Here is a 16160-nt window from a genome sequence, read left to right on the forward strand (position 1 = left end):
TATTCCCGTAACATTTGGCTATATAATTTGAGATTTATTATTAAAACATTGCGGTTACATTTTGTTTATCGTTGTATATACGACTAAACGAAAACAGAATACGGTTCGATTGAGTCAATTTATTGCATATTTAATCGCGCAACTATTAACTTGTTGATTGTAAATTAATATGTTAACAGAGAGCATCCCGCAATTCATTAATTATTGTATGAATTTCGCGGTAACAAGAGTATCAAAACATAGAATACATGATCATAATCAATCGGTATATATTTTTGAAGAACAAATTGATATAATAAATTTCTGCAATTGCAAAATCATTCTGATATCGTTTGCAATTTTTTGAACTACATTACAATATCTTTGAGCATATGATCATTTTCGAGTATATATATTTTATATACGTGCGCGAATGCAAATTATACTAAACAAATCTTGAACTAAAATCTTTTTATACGCGCTACTTAATCGCGTTGAAAACACGATACACAACAATTAAGCATCGACATAATTGCTTTCGGAGTTAACTGAGATTAATTCGATCGAGTAGGAAAAAGGATACAGAGCGTCGCGTGGTAAAAACACACTCTATATCGAGAAAAGAAACCTCCGGCGCCGGCGAAATGGCCAAGCACACACGAGAGAACGCCTACTCTAGGTAGCATGACGTTGTAAATATTTGCTGTCATCGGCGGGGCACTGTCGAGGGGCCCATCTTGTGTCTGCACCTTAATAAGGGTACCTTTTCGGAAAGCGTGTCACCTGAGCCTAGTATCGGACACTGATGGTGCGGATAGCGGCACTTTGTGTCTTTCCTGTATACTTCTCCTGGTCTTGAGGCTCAAACATTCAAAAGGCTCGATCCGACCATTCGTCATTTCCGTTCCGCGGCTTACTTTCGATTCGAATGTGCGACAAAGTCGATCTGCTAAATCCGCTCCGATCGCAATACTCGGTGAAAAACAAGTGGCGCCGGAGAGATAATAAAATAATATAATGATCACGCTGCATTTTCTAAAATTCTCGTAAATTTGAAATTTTCGTCTTTGCATTAATGGAAAACTTATCTATTTTTTAAAAGCTTTCACGAAACTCATTTAGCAAAAATTCATATACAGAAATATACTAAACAGAAAATACAAAGGAAGGTTATTTTATTTATGATACTAATTATGACTTCATATTTGCTGGATTTTTCACTAAATACTCTTCGGGAACTAAACACTAAACGATACTAATGTGTTCGAAGCTCAAAATGTAATATCCGACGGTAAAAAAATTCCCGACGAATTCTGACGACGAGGTGGAAAAGGCAAACAGAGAGAGAGAGAGAGAGAGAGAGTAAATGTGTGTGCCGTAGCCGAAAACGATACATCACCAAGTCTAGGGGTCACCTCGTCATAAGAGACGCGTCAAAACGTCACCCGTCCAAGGAGCGGCGGCGCTTCTTACCTGACCGCGTCTGTGACGCGCACTTTTGTCTTTGTGTGTGGAGGGTAAACCCCGGGGATAATTAAAAACCGGGTAAAGACGACAGGTCTAGTCGGGCGGAGAGATGTAGGAGTCGGTAGATCCAGTCGACGGAAAGGACAGTCGGAGATGCTATCTCGAGTTTACACCCATCAACCGCCACCTCCTCTCTTCTCCTAGGAGCCACCTTCATCCATCTACTTGCGTGTAAGCGAGCAGTAGAGCCCCCGGGCCCGATGATACGTTTCTGATTCAACATATATGCTGTCCCCGCGTTGTAAAACCCGCTGTTCGACAGCCGTTTCACAGCAATACGGACACACGTAAATATCGTCGAAAAACGTGGATACGACGTGCTTTTCTCCTCCTCCTCCTCCTCCTCCTTTTCCTTTCATCCTCCCCGAGAACGATCAGAACGTACATCATCCTCCTCTCGAGTCTCCTTTCTTTTAAATTCTCGTTGGAATCCGACGGCAACATCGAAGATACCTTCCAGATCTTTCGCGTCGATTGCGTCCGGCTTCGTGTGGTGATGGTTACATCGGTATTTTACGATCTCGAGAATTCAAATTTGAGAAACACTAGGAAGACGGGAGTCGGGAGTTTCGACGATCGCTGGATGTAACAAGTTCATTAAAATGGAGGATGAACTAAATGGATCACACCATGCTATTTGTCTCTCTCTCTCTTCGATCGCCAATTTGTACATCGAAAAATATACGAGGATAGAAATTCGCGCGCGAGGCAGAATAATTAATGCCGCAATAATCAATGATATCCGTTTCGCATTGAGTAAGAAAATTATGTTAATGTTGCGTAATATAAAAAGAAATTCGTAAAGTATAATGAATAATGCTTAGCATTTTATAAATTTCAAATATAAAATTATTTCACAGTAATCCTACAGACATTTATATTTTTTTCGGAATTTACCGTTTTTATATGATCGGGAAACTGATTATAAGTGCGTGTTTCTAGTTCATCTATCTTCAAAATAGAATAGAGTATAAATCGATCTTTACATAATAGAGGCAAAAATAGACGCGTGTATGGTTGCGCGACGAGACGTGAAATCGACGCGCCGTTCGTCGTTTTCGCCGTTACATCGGCATCGTAACAAGTGCGATGTGGCCGTGTTGGGCCACTATTTGTCATTAGACGAGTACGAGCGCGCGGCCCTCATTATCCGAATAATTAAACCTTATTATATGATGTAGCGCGCGTGCGCGCGCGCGCGCCTCGTTATCTAACCGGTTTCGTCGATGCGCGTCGGAGATAAACTTATACGGCGTGTAGGAGCGCTTGTAACGTATCAATTATAATATGTAAGACCGCCCGTTCCGCGCGCGCACTCCCGCACCTCGCTTTATCGCCGCGCGGAAGCGTTTCGCCCGATAAGCCAGCTGAGATGTTATAAGAGCGAGTAATAAACGTGCGAACGCGGGAATTTATTTAATTTCTCACTTTTTAAATTATAACTATATGTATAACAGTAATAATAGAATATACACTGCTTAATTACATATTTGCAATCAAGGATTAATACGAAGATCGATTAATTTTTCAAGTCTAAAGCATATATTTAATAATATTAATAATTAATATATTTAAAAATTTAATATATTTAATAATAGATAATAGATATAATTTTTTACACGCATATGTACATTTGTTTAATCAGTTTAATTGATTATCTATTGGAGATTCACGTAACAATCTAAAAATATTGTTCCCGTTTTGCATCTTATGTACATTAATATTTACGAGACACGCCGATATCATAGTGGTGCCGTTTTATCACCACATATTAACGCGAAGTAAGACGGCTTCGTTTCGCGGCGGGAATTCACAAATCGTGCATTTATCGCTATGAGAAACGCGATGTTGATTTTCTTCTTGAAGGAACGGGGCGGTAGGCGCGTCGTTTGAAGTCGGCGAAAGAGCCGCGAGGTGAATTCAGCTATCTCGCCGCCGCCGCCGACGACGACGACGACGACGGCGAGGACGACGGCGGCGGCATCCCACCGCGATAACGCCATTATGCGAATACGTGCGATTTGCATATTTCAGAAAGCGCTGCACAGGAAAGCATAAACAACTCCGTTCGCAACGAGAGCGTCGCGCGGCTTCCTTCGTCAGATGAGTTACACGCATGGAAGATTTACGAAGAGAAAGAAAGAGAGAGAAAATCTATGTTTCCCCTTCCTTTCTTCCGCTTTCCTTTTTCCCGATCTCTTTCCACGCACAGGTAGATTTTGAATTTAAGCTACGCGTTGCTTTAAGTCAGAGATCAATCGCAGATGAGATAAATTTGAATTCTTTTCCGAAAGAGAGAGAGAGAGAGAGAGAGAAACTTGAAAAAATTATTTACATCACATAATGAGAGAGAAAGATGCATAGATTTTAAAAAATTGTAGATATATTTGGAAATTGTATTGATAACTCGTGAAAAAAAAAGAAACAAATAAATAAAAGTCTAATTTCAATTTTAGGAAAATTGATTAAAATTAATCAAGAATAATTAGAAAAGATAGCTATATTCACACGCCGTTGACATTTAGCACAATCATTTTATATAAAATATTCATCGCGCGACATTTCTATTTTCTAAAATGCATATTGTGCACTATAGTGACTAGCCTTTTATAAAATCAGTTTTATCGCATTTTATGGCGCGGGAGAAGTCGAACCGACGGTGAAATTACTTGGATTTTATTACACCATAACGTACCGCCGACAAACCCCAAAAGTTTTAGATAAGCATCGGCGATGCGACCGATCATCTCGGAAAATTTCGTCGCCGATCAATCCCAAGAAAGACGCTATATACCCGATGCTCTTTTCGTATGTTATATATAAGCTTACAATTAGCATAATTCGTTTATAATTCTGACATCAATTTTTTTCGTGTTATTTCGTAAAACTGATAACTAATAGAAAAGCATCCGATATATAGAAAAACACGCGTTTTCTTTCACTTGCAAATCATCCGATAATTTTTACGCGGATTTCAGATTTTGAGTAAAAATATATTTTATTATAAATTTATTTCTAATAAAATATATTCTTATACAAAATGAGATTTATTATAAATATACGTAGATAGACTTCTCGACCAACTAAATCGGACAAAAAAAAACATTAAAACTAATTCTCTTGTTCTGTCTTATCATTTCGCATTGGATAAAAACATATAGTCTTATCTATACAAGCCTATGCAACGTTAATGCGATATCTAACACCATCTATCGTTGCCGTCAGATCGACATACATCGTCCTTCTGACGTCACACCGCTATCGGTGATGAACGCCGCCATATTTCGGCCGCGTTCCAAAATTCAGTGCGAATATTGGAAATATGAAATATATAATATATATGTATATATATGATATATAATACATGTAACATGAATTATAGATTTCTATTATTAGCAGTGAATTTTGGAACACGGCTTTCGAGAGGCGGGAAGAGAGCTAGGAGCGATGAAATTTGCGTCGCGTCGTGTCGATAAGATGCGTTTATTATCATTTTACTCGAATTTCCCGGACGCGAGATGCGTTATATGTAACTTCGCCGCCTCGGCGATGATCCATCCTCTTCCATCCCTGCGGCTGCCGCGACCCCGGCGTCGTATAAAATTCCTCTCCTCTACCCTCTCCCCCACTCCCCCCCCTCTATCCAACCGCCCCCTCGCAACCACCGAGATCCTTAAAACGGCGCGCGCGGAGAGCCGGGACCCCCGACTGCGAGGGCGCGGGCGACACGGGAACGTTAAAATTTAAGGTTTCCGTCGACACGTCGCGACTCATAAATTTCCGCGCTCGAACGCGACTTTTTCCATACCTTCTTATTGCTGCCGCCGCTGCCGACATGTCCTCCCCCGCCGCGATCCGTCTCGATCCGATCGTCGCTCGTCTCCTTTCTTCCTCGTTGCCGCTGGGCGACAAATTACACGCACGACACTTTGTCTCGGCACGCGGAAGCGCGGATAAGCACTTATTCACTCGACACACGTTTCCTCAGCGCGAGGCAATCACATTTTTGTTCCCGAAAACCCGATTTATTCGCCGACCGAGCTCTTCGTGCGCGCGCGACCGTTGCGCTTGAATTAACGGTTACTGAAAATCAGCAGCGCCCCCCCGCGGAATAATGAGCTCACGAAAATGATGAGAAATTCAAATTTATAAATGTAGATTCGCGTAGCTTTGTTTACAGCACTTGTACATATGTATATATCGACTTTTATCATAGGTATATATAGTTTCATGTTAAATTCGTACCTGAAACACGATACCTTTGCTCGCCAAAGAGAGGACCGTACAAAGGAATTCTTTCGAGTAAGGAATTTTCCCCTGACAAGACTTTCTTTTTTAACAATTTTCAAGAGAGTTTTCTTCATCATTGCGCTCTATCGCTTGCGGTTCAAACGATTAATATCGATTAGTATGGCATATATCCGCGAAATTTATATTCAATGCAAGAAATAATTACGTATACTCTTACGAAATTTTAGATTGAAACTGTCGTGTGAAATTTTCGATCACGCAGTGCAAGGCATGCTGCCATCTAATGGCAGCAGTTTATATCGTCAGAACAGTACGCTTGTATTTAAGACAGATAATTTATCGACGTAATATGAATATTGAATATTCAAATGAGACAATATATATTCACACAATTATTACTATACTTTTTTTATACAATTTTGTTAGAATTAAATATAAAATTCTTTTCTGACACGAATGATTAGCATTTCATTTTAATTCCAATAATATATAGTTATATTAGCTAAGAATACTTAATTAAGTAAAAAGAGTACAAAAAAGGACAATTATACAAAACACACGTCGTATATACTGTCAACGGTTTATTTTGTTTTTCTTTTCTTTTCGCCAATAATTATTGGAATGTTAAACAAAACATATTTGTTTCACATGAGAAAACTGCGCGACAACTTTCTCGTAAACTTACCTTTACACAGATAATAAAAATAATAATAATAAAGATAATATCAAAATCTCTCATTTTATTTTTTCATTCTCCGTTCGCAAGTATATAGATCACCGACGTATTTAGAAACAATCGTCATCAAGATCTATATATATATATATCGTCGCAATATATATATATAACAATATTTAACTTCATTCAAAATCGCATTTCAATTTCGCTCACCAAAATTTATGTGCAGTAAAACAACAGTGAAAATGTATACAGTGTCTCGTACACATTGTTGATAACGCAATTATTACTCTCGCTTAGGAATTTGTTTCAAGCCCGAATGCATCTGGAAATCATCAAGGCCGTCCCTTTTTTATTGCTAACCATAAATCTGGACAACATTCGTTTCGCAAATTTCGCGAGGTTTGTTATAACGATAGCATCAACGTCAATTAAGCGTTTGTATTATAATATCATGTTGAATAGAGTCAAATTCGTTACTCTTTTTCTCTCTCTCTCTCTCTCTCTCTCTCTCGTGATAATTAAACATTGCACTTTACGTTAAATCGAATCTGCATCTGCACATATAAAAACAATTCGCAATTCGAAATTTGTGTCAAAAATTATTATAGGATTTCTATATGAAAAATTAGGCCAATTAGGCCGACAGAAAGAATAAAAATTACAAGAATATTATTTCTTTTATAAAAAATTACGGCCTCAAATAGAGACATTAGTTTTTCTGTATCTATAAAAGATATCTGTTTAAAACTATAGATCAGATGAGTGACTCACAATTTATAGGGTAAAAATATTGATAATCGAGATTATATAGTGTATTCCACCATTGTAACTTTAATCGTTAATGAATTAATGCATTAATGGTCGAACACTCTATATATTAGTCTATAGTCGGCTATCAAAAAGATGTGAAAATTTACAGGGGCTATAAAAATAATGTCTACTCATTCCAGATATCTCTTTACAGGTCTTAACACGATTTTTGTGCCCGGTATATATTAAAGAAGTAGCGAACGTATGTATGTTACTACTAAGCAACAATATGTAGCGAGTAGTGTTAATACTGTCTCATATACGCGGCATATTACAATAATTCATTTTCGCATTATTTAAAATTTAAGCGAATCGTCACAATAGATTACATGTTTCCAATATATATATCCTACATGTTTGATTTATCTGATGCCCAATCGCGTTTCCTTTTATTCGCACGGCACTTTTAAAGTTAAATATCTAGTCTATTTACATTAAATACGATTTTCACATTGTAAACATGGAATCGTACGGCCGTATTTAACGCTATATGTCGTTGAAAATGCAAAACTTATTCTTCGCATAACATTGTAGTGTTGTTTTCAAACAAAATTTTCTATTCCAACTAGTTTGTTCATTAGTTTGCTCTCATTAACTAACAATAAGCCGTAAATAATCTCTTAGACTCTATAGCTCTACGTACATATAATAAGCCGTACAATTTATTGCTCATAACCGTCCGTTTCTATGAGCGGACATGCGTTTGATACTTGGAGATTTGTTCTAACAATAAATGATAATACGGTTGTGATATTATCGAAAACAACATTTTTATGATAATATCTCTTCCGTACTTTATATTCGCACGAGAAAATTAAAAAGATTGGATTATTTGATTGGGCTCTTTTTTTGTTTCCAATATATGAAGTTTTAGGATAAAACGATCACAAGTCTACATAAATGTATTATCTATAATTTCAGAATGCCTTTATTATAATTAAATAATTTTTGAATTAAAACAATATTCTTTAACCAAACGTATAAATACATCCGAAAAAAAATTTGAAATGTAGTTGCATTATTTGCATCCTAATTTCATTACTTAACATGAGATAATCTCAATTTTAACAGGATGTTTAAAAACATGATGAAATTACATGAATAATAAAGTTATTGCTTAAAAATTCATCTATAAAAACATATAATTTCATAAAATAAAGTTGACACTTAAAACGTCATAAAATAAAGTCGACATGCAACAAAAAAAAAAGGAAAAGAAATATATTTTGAGTGAAATGTAGAAAGAGAAAAAACTGATGGTGTGTATATACTTATACATCGCAATTATAAAAACTTAGTATTACTAAAACGTTCTCGTTCTATGTGTTTTGAAAATTACAAATATTTGGATATATATACAAAATTATTATATACAAATTATTTGTCTTTTTTATACACACGAAATATTTACTACTTTGCCATCGTTTATATCCTCGTTAAAAGATATATAATGCCAATAAATGAAAGATATAAATAATTCATATTTTTAATATACACATAATTCATTCTATCATTTTATCAAAATATACCGAGAATGGTTACACATAACGAAGATATAAACGTGTCGCATGTATATGTATATATTTATATGCACGTATGTATACATACATATATAATATATCAATTATCTGCATATACATATACAGCAGTATTACAAACGTATACAATATTTTACACTGTGATGTACATCTGTGTATACTTGGAAACAGATATATCATATATAATACCATTTTTACATTCTATTCTACAAGAACTGAATCTACATGACGTAAATCTACAATTTAAACAAAAGTAATCTCGTGGTCGCATATATCCGGAAATATATTTGTAGCAACTTTGACTTTTGACGGTTTATAATTTTATAATTCATATAATTTGTAATCTGTAAAAATCGATATATTCACAGTGTCGGCTTTTTCGAGCACATGCTAATAATGTACATATCAAAAAATCTCGGCTTTGCAAGTAGTATTTTGAATGGAATGCTTTTATCGGAGAGTCACGTTTTGTTATTTAAACTCCCGTTTTAAAAAACCGTGTGGCAAGATTTTTCGCAGGGGAATGTAATAGAATTCTTACGGCTAATTAACTAATGTCGATCTAAAAATTCATTAAAGACTGATAGATGAATGAAATTCATTAATACTGAATATCGCATTGTCGTTACTTTCTTTAGTAAAGATAAGCATTTCAAAAACACAATAAAAATAAAATGTAAGCAAAAATAAAATATAAGCATTTTTATTTATTAACGGCAACATTTCAGTTGTGCATCTTGAACCATTTTATCAATTTTTTCAATATTTTTAATTCAGTCTCAATAATAAAATAATGATATATCCCTTTCAGAAAAATTTTCAAAAAAAAAAAAAATATATATATACATGTATAATTAAAATATCGCACTCATTATATCAAAATCAATGAATTCAATCTTTTCTTTACGCAAGGTAATGGACGAAATAAACCCTCTGACTAAAAAGTTAATACTGTAAACTAAGCACGTTACTTCTTCAGATCTTACATATTATGAATAAAGAGATCAAATTAGTAGCAACGAGATTCAATTATCGTCAGGGATTACGCACGTTATCTTGGCGTTTTGTAAAACTGTTATCTTCTCGCGTTTATAAAGCAGTACTCTCTATCGGCGTCGTTGGACGATTAGGTGTGCAGCACCTTTCGGATGTATGGCACAAGTCCGGTGTGTGCCTGCCGTCCCTCATCTGCGCAAAATCGACATCCGCGAAGAAATCGCTTTTCATAGTGCCAAGTGCACTATCGGAGCCGAAGCTGTCCTGTCTGCAAACATCGATACCCTTATAGCATCTGGTGTAATCGGCCAGACTATTCGCTTTCAAATCGCTGCCATAAATAGACGAAGTCATCGGACTTTTAATATTATCGCCCATCAATTCGACAGGATTACTGTCTTCACTCGCATTTTGCCTGTTAGGTGTGATAAAATCGTCACGCTTCGACATACTGGAGTTGGAATAAAGACTGTCTGTATGATATAAACCCGAGCTATATTTTTTGAAGGAATCATTCTTGCAAAAATCATCCTTCATGTATGTATCGAACAACGAGTTATCTTTGTATTTAGATGTGCAATCTAATACTGTGAGACTTCCCTGTCTAGACAAGATGCCGATGTCGGACACATTACTCCCTTGTCTGGATAGTCTACCTTTAACATTTTTCTTTTCGATGATATTCTCTTGATTCGATGGGATTTTCGATTCTATCGATTTCTGTAACGATGAAACGCCATCAACTTTGTCAGTCTCTTTATTGGAAAACGCGTTCTTCGTGGTCTCTTTAGTTGGTGATATCTTGGTTCTTCGTAGATACGATCCGGTGGATGGCTTCGTGCTTTCACCAACTATTCTCTTTGGATCAATGTCACCGCAATTCATATCGTTTCGATTATTAATCGCTTTATTTTCTTTTTCCATAGCGCCGATAGCTTTCCCGATTTGTCGTAAGTACGAGCCAACGGAACTCGTGGCGTCTGGTATTTTAAATTTGTTTTCTGATTTCGTCTTATAACCGCTCGTATCATTGGACTTCTCCATCGATTTATGTTTCAGGTTGTTGTTGATTTTATACGAGCCTTTACTGTCAATTATATATTCTGAAGCGTCAGAAACTGCACATTGACTCGCGTTTCCCACGTACTTTATCTTGTCTATAGTTGGTACTCGAGTTAAATTATGCTCACTCGTACCAATCTGTCTCGGATACGTCTCTTGTTTTGAGTAAGCGTAAGTATTTGGAATGTCGGGAGAGGTTTCTTTTAACTTGGCATTATTATTTCTTAGATAACGTCCACTAAAACCGCTAGAATCGGGCAAAATTATAACGTCGGGCTTCTCTTTGTCAAAATCTTTTGATTTGGAATTTTGTCTCACGTAACGTCCGACATTGCTCGAGTTGTTGCTATTTTTGTCACTGTTCTGCCTCGAGTACCTATTACGCGGACTGATGACTTCAGGCACGTGAAGCGTATTAGATGTCGAGACAGATTGTATTTCACGTTCTAGTGTACTGTCGTCGCAGCAATTGGATCGCTTTTTCTCTTGATGCACCTGGCCTTCCTTGATAGGTTTCAAAGTTTCCGGAGTCGTGGACTCGCTACTGCTCGGACTCGGTCCTTTGTAATTTCTAATGTCAAAATCCAGATCTGCCGGCAACTCGGCACCTACCGACAGATGCATAGCTAGTCCTTCTAACCAAACCTCCATAACTTCGAACGGTGGCCTCTTATCTGGATTTAGATCGCAGCAAAGGAAAGCGATCATATAAAAAGTCTCAGGACAATTGGAGCAAAATTTCTCCTTGAAGACATTTTGATTCAAGCCAAAATCGGATGATCTAGGCAAGTAATCGGGATCTGCTTGAACTCGACCTATAATCTCGCAGACGACAATGCCAAAGCTAAATATATCCACTTTCTCGTCATATTTGTTGCCCTTCATCATTTCGGGCGCCATCCAATAGGGATTTCCGACAACCGTATACCGTTTCTTTCGCTCTTTCTTCGAGGTTTTCACCTCTCCGTCGGAATGTCGATTATACTTGCGATTGTCCAGCGAACTCCCATTCTGAATGATCCTCGCCAGACCGAAATCAGCAACAACCACAGTCTTATCCTCACGAACGAGACAATTGTGCGAATTTAAGTCGCGATGAATGATATTCATGGAATGCAAGTAGGCCATGCCGGCAGCGATATCTTTCGCGAAGGATGTACGCTGTTCCCACGGCAATGGTTCGTTCGTATCGTGAAGCAGGGCTCTTAACGTGCCACCTGCTATGTACTCGGTAACCAAATGCAGTTTCTTGTCCTTATAAAGAACACCAATAAATCGAAGAACGTTGTTATGGTGTAACGAGCGCAGTACTGCAACCTGATAAATATGTTCCAAAGAAAAAATATATAAGAACAACTATGAAACTAATAAGAACTTAACACTAATATGTTCAGAAAATACAAAATTTGAGCATTCCAGAATATTATATTGTGCATATTTAATATTAAAAATATTTGCACACTTTTTTATTCGACCTACATAATATGTAACATATATATATATGTTAGTTTACTTAAAAATGAAATTACCTCTTTTAGAAAGTTCTTCTGAGCGTCTTCATCCACTCTATACAACTCTTTGAGGACCATCACTTCGTCCGTGTCGCGATGTGTAACTTTGAATACTTGTCCAAAGAATCCTTTACCAAGAAGTTCGCCTTTCACCAAATCACTCGCTCGGAATATTCTCTGATTCTTTGGCTCTACGCGGAAGGATCTAGTTCGGCTCAGATCATAAGTAGGATTCGTTGGAGAAGATCTATAATGGATTTCAATTTGATAAATTGCATTGTATCAGTTAATTGATAAACATGTCCATCTTGACCTACCCATCAAGCAATCGCGACATAGAACTACTGCGTTCTTTATGCATAGGATCTCTCGTTCTTCGTAATTGTCGGCTCCGCGCACCGCTGATATAACCCTCATCCCGACGCTTAAACAATCGCTCCTTACTTTCGGGACTTGTCTTGGGACTACTGACACATGCCAACATCGCCGAGGACGGTGAATAGAACGTGGGCCGTCGTGATACCGCATCTGGATCGTGCTCGATAGTCAACTGAAAGACCAAGGGGATTTATAATTAAATTTAATTTTGCTAAATCAGCGCCAATGAGATAATATATATTTTAGAAATATTTTGATTTACTTGTAAAACTGTATCTGAATATTGTATGAGATTTTCGATATTTTCCACAGGCTGATCTTTTACAGGGGTGCCATTTACTTCCAAAATTCGGTCGCCAATGTGTAACGATATAAGATCACTGGACATATTTAATCTGTAACATTTATTTTATGGGATATTTTTATTGTCACTATTATGCACACTGCAGTAGCAAGACATGCAAACTTTTGCATGCATTATATTTTCTCTTTATTGTAATATATTCACATGAAAATATAACTCACAAAAAAATAAAAAATAATTAGCAGGATAATAAAAAATAATTAGCAGGATAATAGTATAACTTCAAACTGATGATAAAAATTATAAAAAAATGTCACAATATTACCAAAAGTTATATAGAAAATGAAAACATAAAATTTTTAATCAATTATTTTCTTGATTATATAATATATACTTCAAAGTGCTCTTTTATTAAACAAATTTATTACACAAAATGACAGAAATTTATCAACCATAAAAAGTGAAAAATATAGCACTCAAAAATAATATTGCATCAACTATTTAAGTTTATAGTTAAATTGCAAAATAATTTGCACCAAATCCATTGTATGTTGACATAATAATACATAACATTAATAGCTGCAATTCCTCAACAATTAAGTTTATTCTAATAACATAAACTGTCACTTCTTGATATACTACATTACAAACATGCACGTGATACAAAAAAAAAACAAACGAAAATTATAACATTATAACACATAATTAACATATAATATGATTGTCACACATCTTAATTAAAATTAGACAAAACATTTTATATCTTCACGTGCGATTATAATGTAATCAGTGCTGAGATACGAGCACAATCTGTCAGAGTTAGCAATATGTAGTGCATATTATTTATTTGTTATGCAATACCTATGATTAGAGAAGTGGCAGCATAGTCTAAATAGAACCTCCATCACAGAGGCCAGCAGCTTACTGATCTTTCCACGAACATTTTTCATTAACCTGCATTTTAGTTGAATGTTATTAGACGCTAATATATATATGTAAATTTACCAACTCTCTTAAATAATCAAAATTATCATGCACTGTTAAATATTTTAGAGAAGCAACTGTCTTAGATGTAAGCATATAATCCTGAGTCATAAAAAGATCAACATACCACATTTTTATTACATGATATATAATTTTTTTTATCTATCTATATAAATTTCAATCTCTAAATTCAGAAAATCTACTTTATATTAAAATAATCATCATTTGTGCACACAGTTTATAAGTAGCCATATAGTTTATAAGTACCCATATATATAATAGACTAATTATATGAACATAAAATATCATCATACATACTCTGAAATACGTAGCAAAGCACCACAACTGCGAGGACTGGGAGCTGTGTCTAATGTGAGTTTGATTCCTCTCTGCTTATCCAGATTTGTCGTGCTAGGAGGTATTTCGACTAATCTAATGCTGTGTGGTTTTCTAGCAAAAGGATAATTTGCTGTCCTGTTGAGTGGTTGCATTTGTCGCTTATAGCATACCCCACAGTATAATTTGGACCGTTCGACAAGCGCATAACTTTCGCCATCTCCGATAAAAGCACCACAAGAAGTGCAGGCAAAGCATTCTGGGTGAAATTTGTGATCACCTGCCAGCATAACAGGGCCTGTGATGATCTGACCGCAACCCTGACATGCTTCGCCGTAAGCGGCCCAATAATCGTCTTTACAAAATAGCAAACCATCTTTTTCAAAGTACCAGGAGGATAGGCCGATATCGCATGCCGAACATCTGGAAAATGTAATTTTTTTCTGATATAAAAATAGGATATAATTAATGATTAATATATTTCAGTTACAAAATGTGTTTTAATATATATATATATATATATATATATATATATATATATATATATATATTATATATAATGCTATCATTTTTAAGTATATTGACATTTTTACCGAAAACAATCAATGTGCCATTCTTGATTCAATGCCTGTATAAATTCATCTTCATCGATAACATTGAGACAACCAGCACATGTTAATGTTCCTCCATGTTCTTCACCTCCTACATCTAGAAACAAAATTACCATTAAATTAAAGTTTTATACATTGTTTATTTTATAATATAATCAATCCAATATTACACTTATATTTAATAATATTTTTGGTCAATATTTTTGATCAAATATATATCATACAACGCGAAAACACATATGTGATCATTCCAGATAAGAAAAAAGGCGGACTTGAGGGATGTGTCTTGGGAAGGAAACATGAATCACAGACATTAGGCACAAGATCGACAGAGTATGTAATAAAGCAGCTGACGATGATTGGAGCATAACTTTTTGAAACAATGCATATCGTAAGGATGTGTAAATATCATATCAGTCGCGAGAACATAACGCGACAGAGAATGCATAAATAAACTTATTAATACAGGAGCAGCATGAGCAACACGGGAGACACAAAAGATAGGACGCCCACGCGATACGCGTTGACATTTCGTTGACAACACCTCGTGCGAGCGGCGTCTCGATGCTCATCATATCGACGAAATCAAGTTATCGGTGATAATTTGATTGGAATAACGCGTTTTTCTTTCCAAAATACACCTACCGTTCGTCGAAACTTCATCCATCACGGCATGTATGTACGATCGACACACTCCCACTCCACTCTCACTCTCACTCCGCTTGACTCCACTCCGATTCGATCACTGAGCGCGGAAATACGTAGATTCGAATTGATTCGAAAGCGAGCTACGATCGCAACGACACGTCGCCACGTTGCATGAAATTTGCGAAGCAAACGGTGCAGAAATTTGACGGTAACAACACCGAATGAATAGATTTCCCTCTTACTGTGGAACACAATACGCGCAGTTCTAATTTTTCTTTTTTCTTCTAGTAATAAAATATAATTATGGCACACGAAAACGACACTATGCATGTACGTATGTATTATTGAAAGCGGTAGCCATGCCATGAGTATAGTATAAAAAATATACGAAATATAAAACTTAAATAAGGGACTTGCATATAGATTTTAAGAGATATCATTGGTTTTTTTTATCTATTTCAATCTAAAAACGTATATTTTTATTTTTATTACATAAGCTTTCTTATTTTTATAATATTTATTATATCTTACGTCTGAACCTTAAAG

The 16160-nt window shown here is 35.9% G+C and overlaps 1 protein-coding gene and 2 long non-coding RNA genes across 4 annotated transcripts in view; 1 reads left to right on the forward strand and 2 right to left on the reverse strand.

The window, feature by feature from the left end:
- The window catches only part of LOC126855132 (uncharacterized), a 76815-nt gene extending 71036 nt beyond the window's left edge, over positions 1 to 5779 (reverse strand). Inside the window, exon 1 of the long non-coding RNA XR_007688194.1 lies at positions 5315 to 5779. This is a non-coding gene — a long non-coding RNA (uncharacterized LOC126855132). The remainder of the gene's footprint in view (positions 1 to 5314) is intronic.
- A 1133-nt stretch (positions 5780 to 6912) lies between these two features.
- LOC126854843 (LIM domain kinase 1) lies at positions 6913 to 15766 on the reverse strand. 2 transcript variants are annotated; one of them, XM_050601948.1, is made up of 8 exons: positions 15612 to 15766; positions 14949 to 15063; positions 14338 to 14778; positions 13897 to 13989; positions 12994 to 13126; positions 12671 to 12903; positions 12372 to 12600; positions 6913 to 12159 (listed from the first exon to the last, which is right to left on the reverse strand). In XM_050601948.1, the coding sequence occupies exons 1-8, from the start codon at positions 15631 to 15633 to the stop codon at positions 9874 to 9876; spliced, it is 3552 nt and encodes a 1183-aa protein (XP_050457905.1). In that variant the 5' UTR covers positions 15634 to 15766; the 3' UTR covers positions 6913 to 9873. The 2 variants fall into 2 exon arrangements, with proteins under 2 accessions (XP_050457905.1, XP_050457915.1); XM_050601958.1 differs by lacking the exon at positions 13897 to 13989.
- LOC126855128 (uncharacterized) lies at positions 14650 to 15605 on the forward strand. The gene is made up of 3 exons (XR_007688193.1): positions 14650 to 14787; positions 15221 to 15357; positions 15435 to 15605. It is a non-coding gene; the product is annotated as an uncharacterized LOC126855128 (long non-coding RNA).
- Positions 15767 to 16160: the final 394 nt, after the last annotated feature.

The sequence above is a fragment of the Cataglyphis hispanica genome, chromosome 1, assembly GCF_021464435.1.
Source record: "Cataglyphis hispanica isolate Lineage 1 chromosome 1, ULB_Chis1_1.0, whole genome shotgun sequence".
In the NCBI taxonomy this organism is placed as follows: domain Eukaryota; kingdom Metazoa; phylum Arthropoda; class Insecta; order Hymenoptera; family Formicidae; genus Cataglyphis; species Cataglyphis hispanica.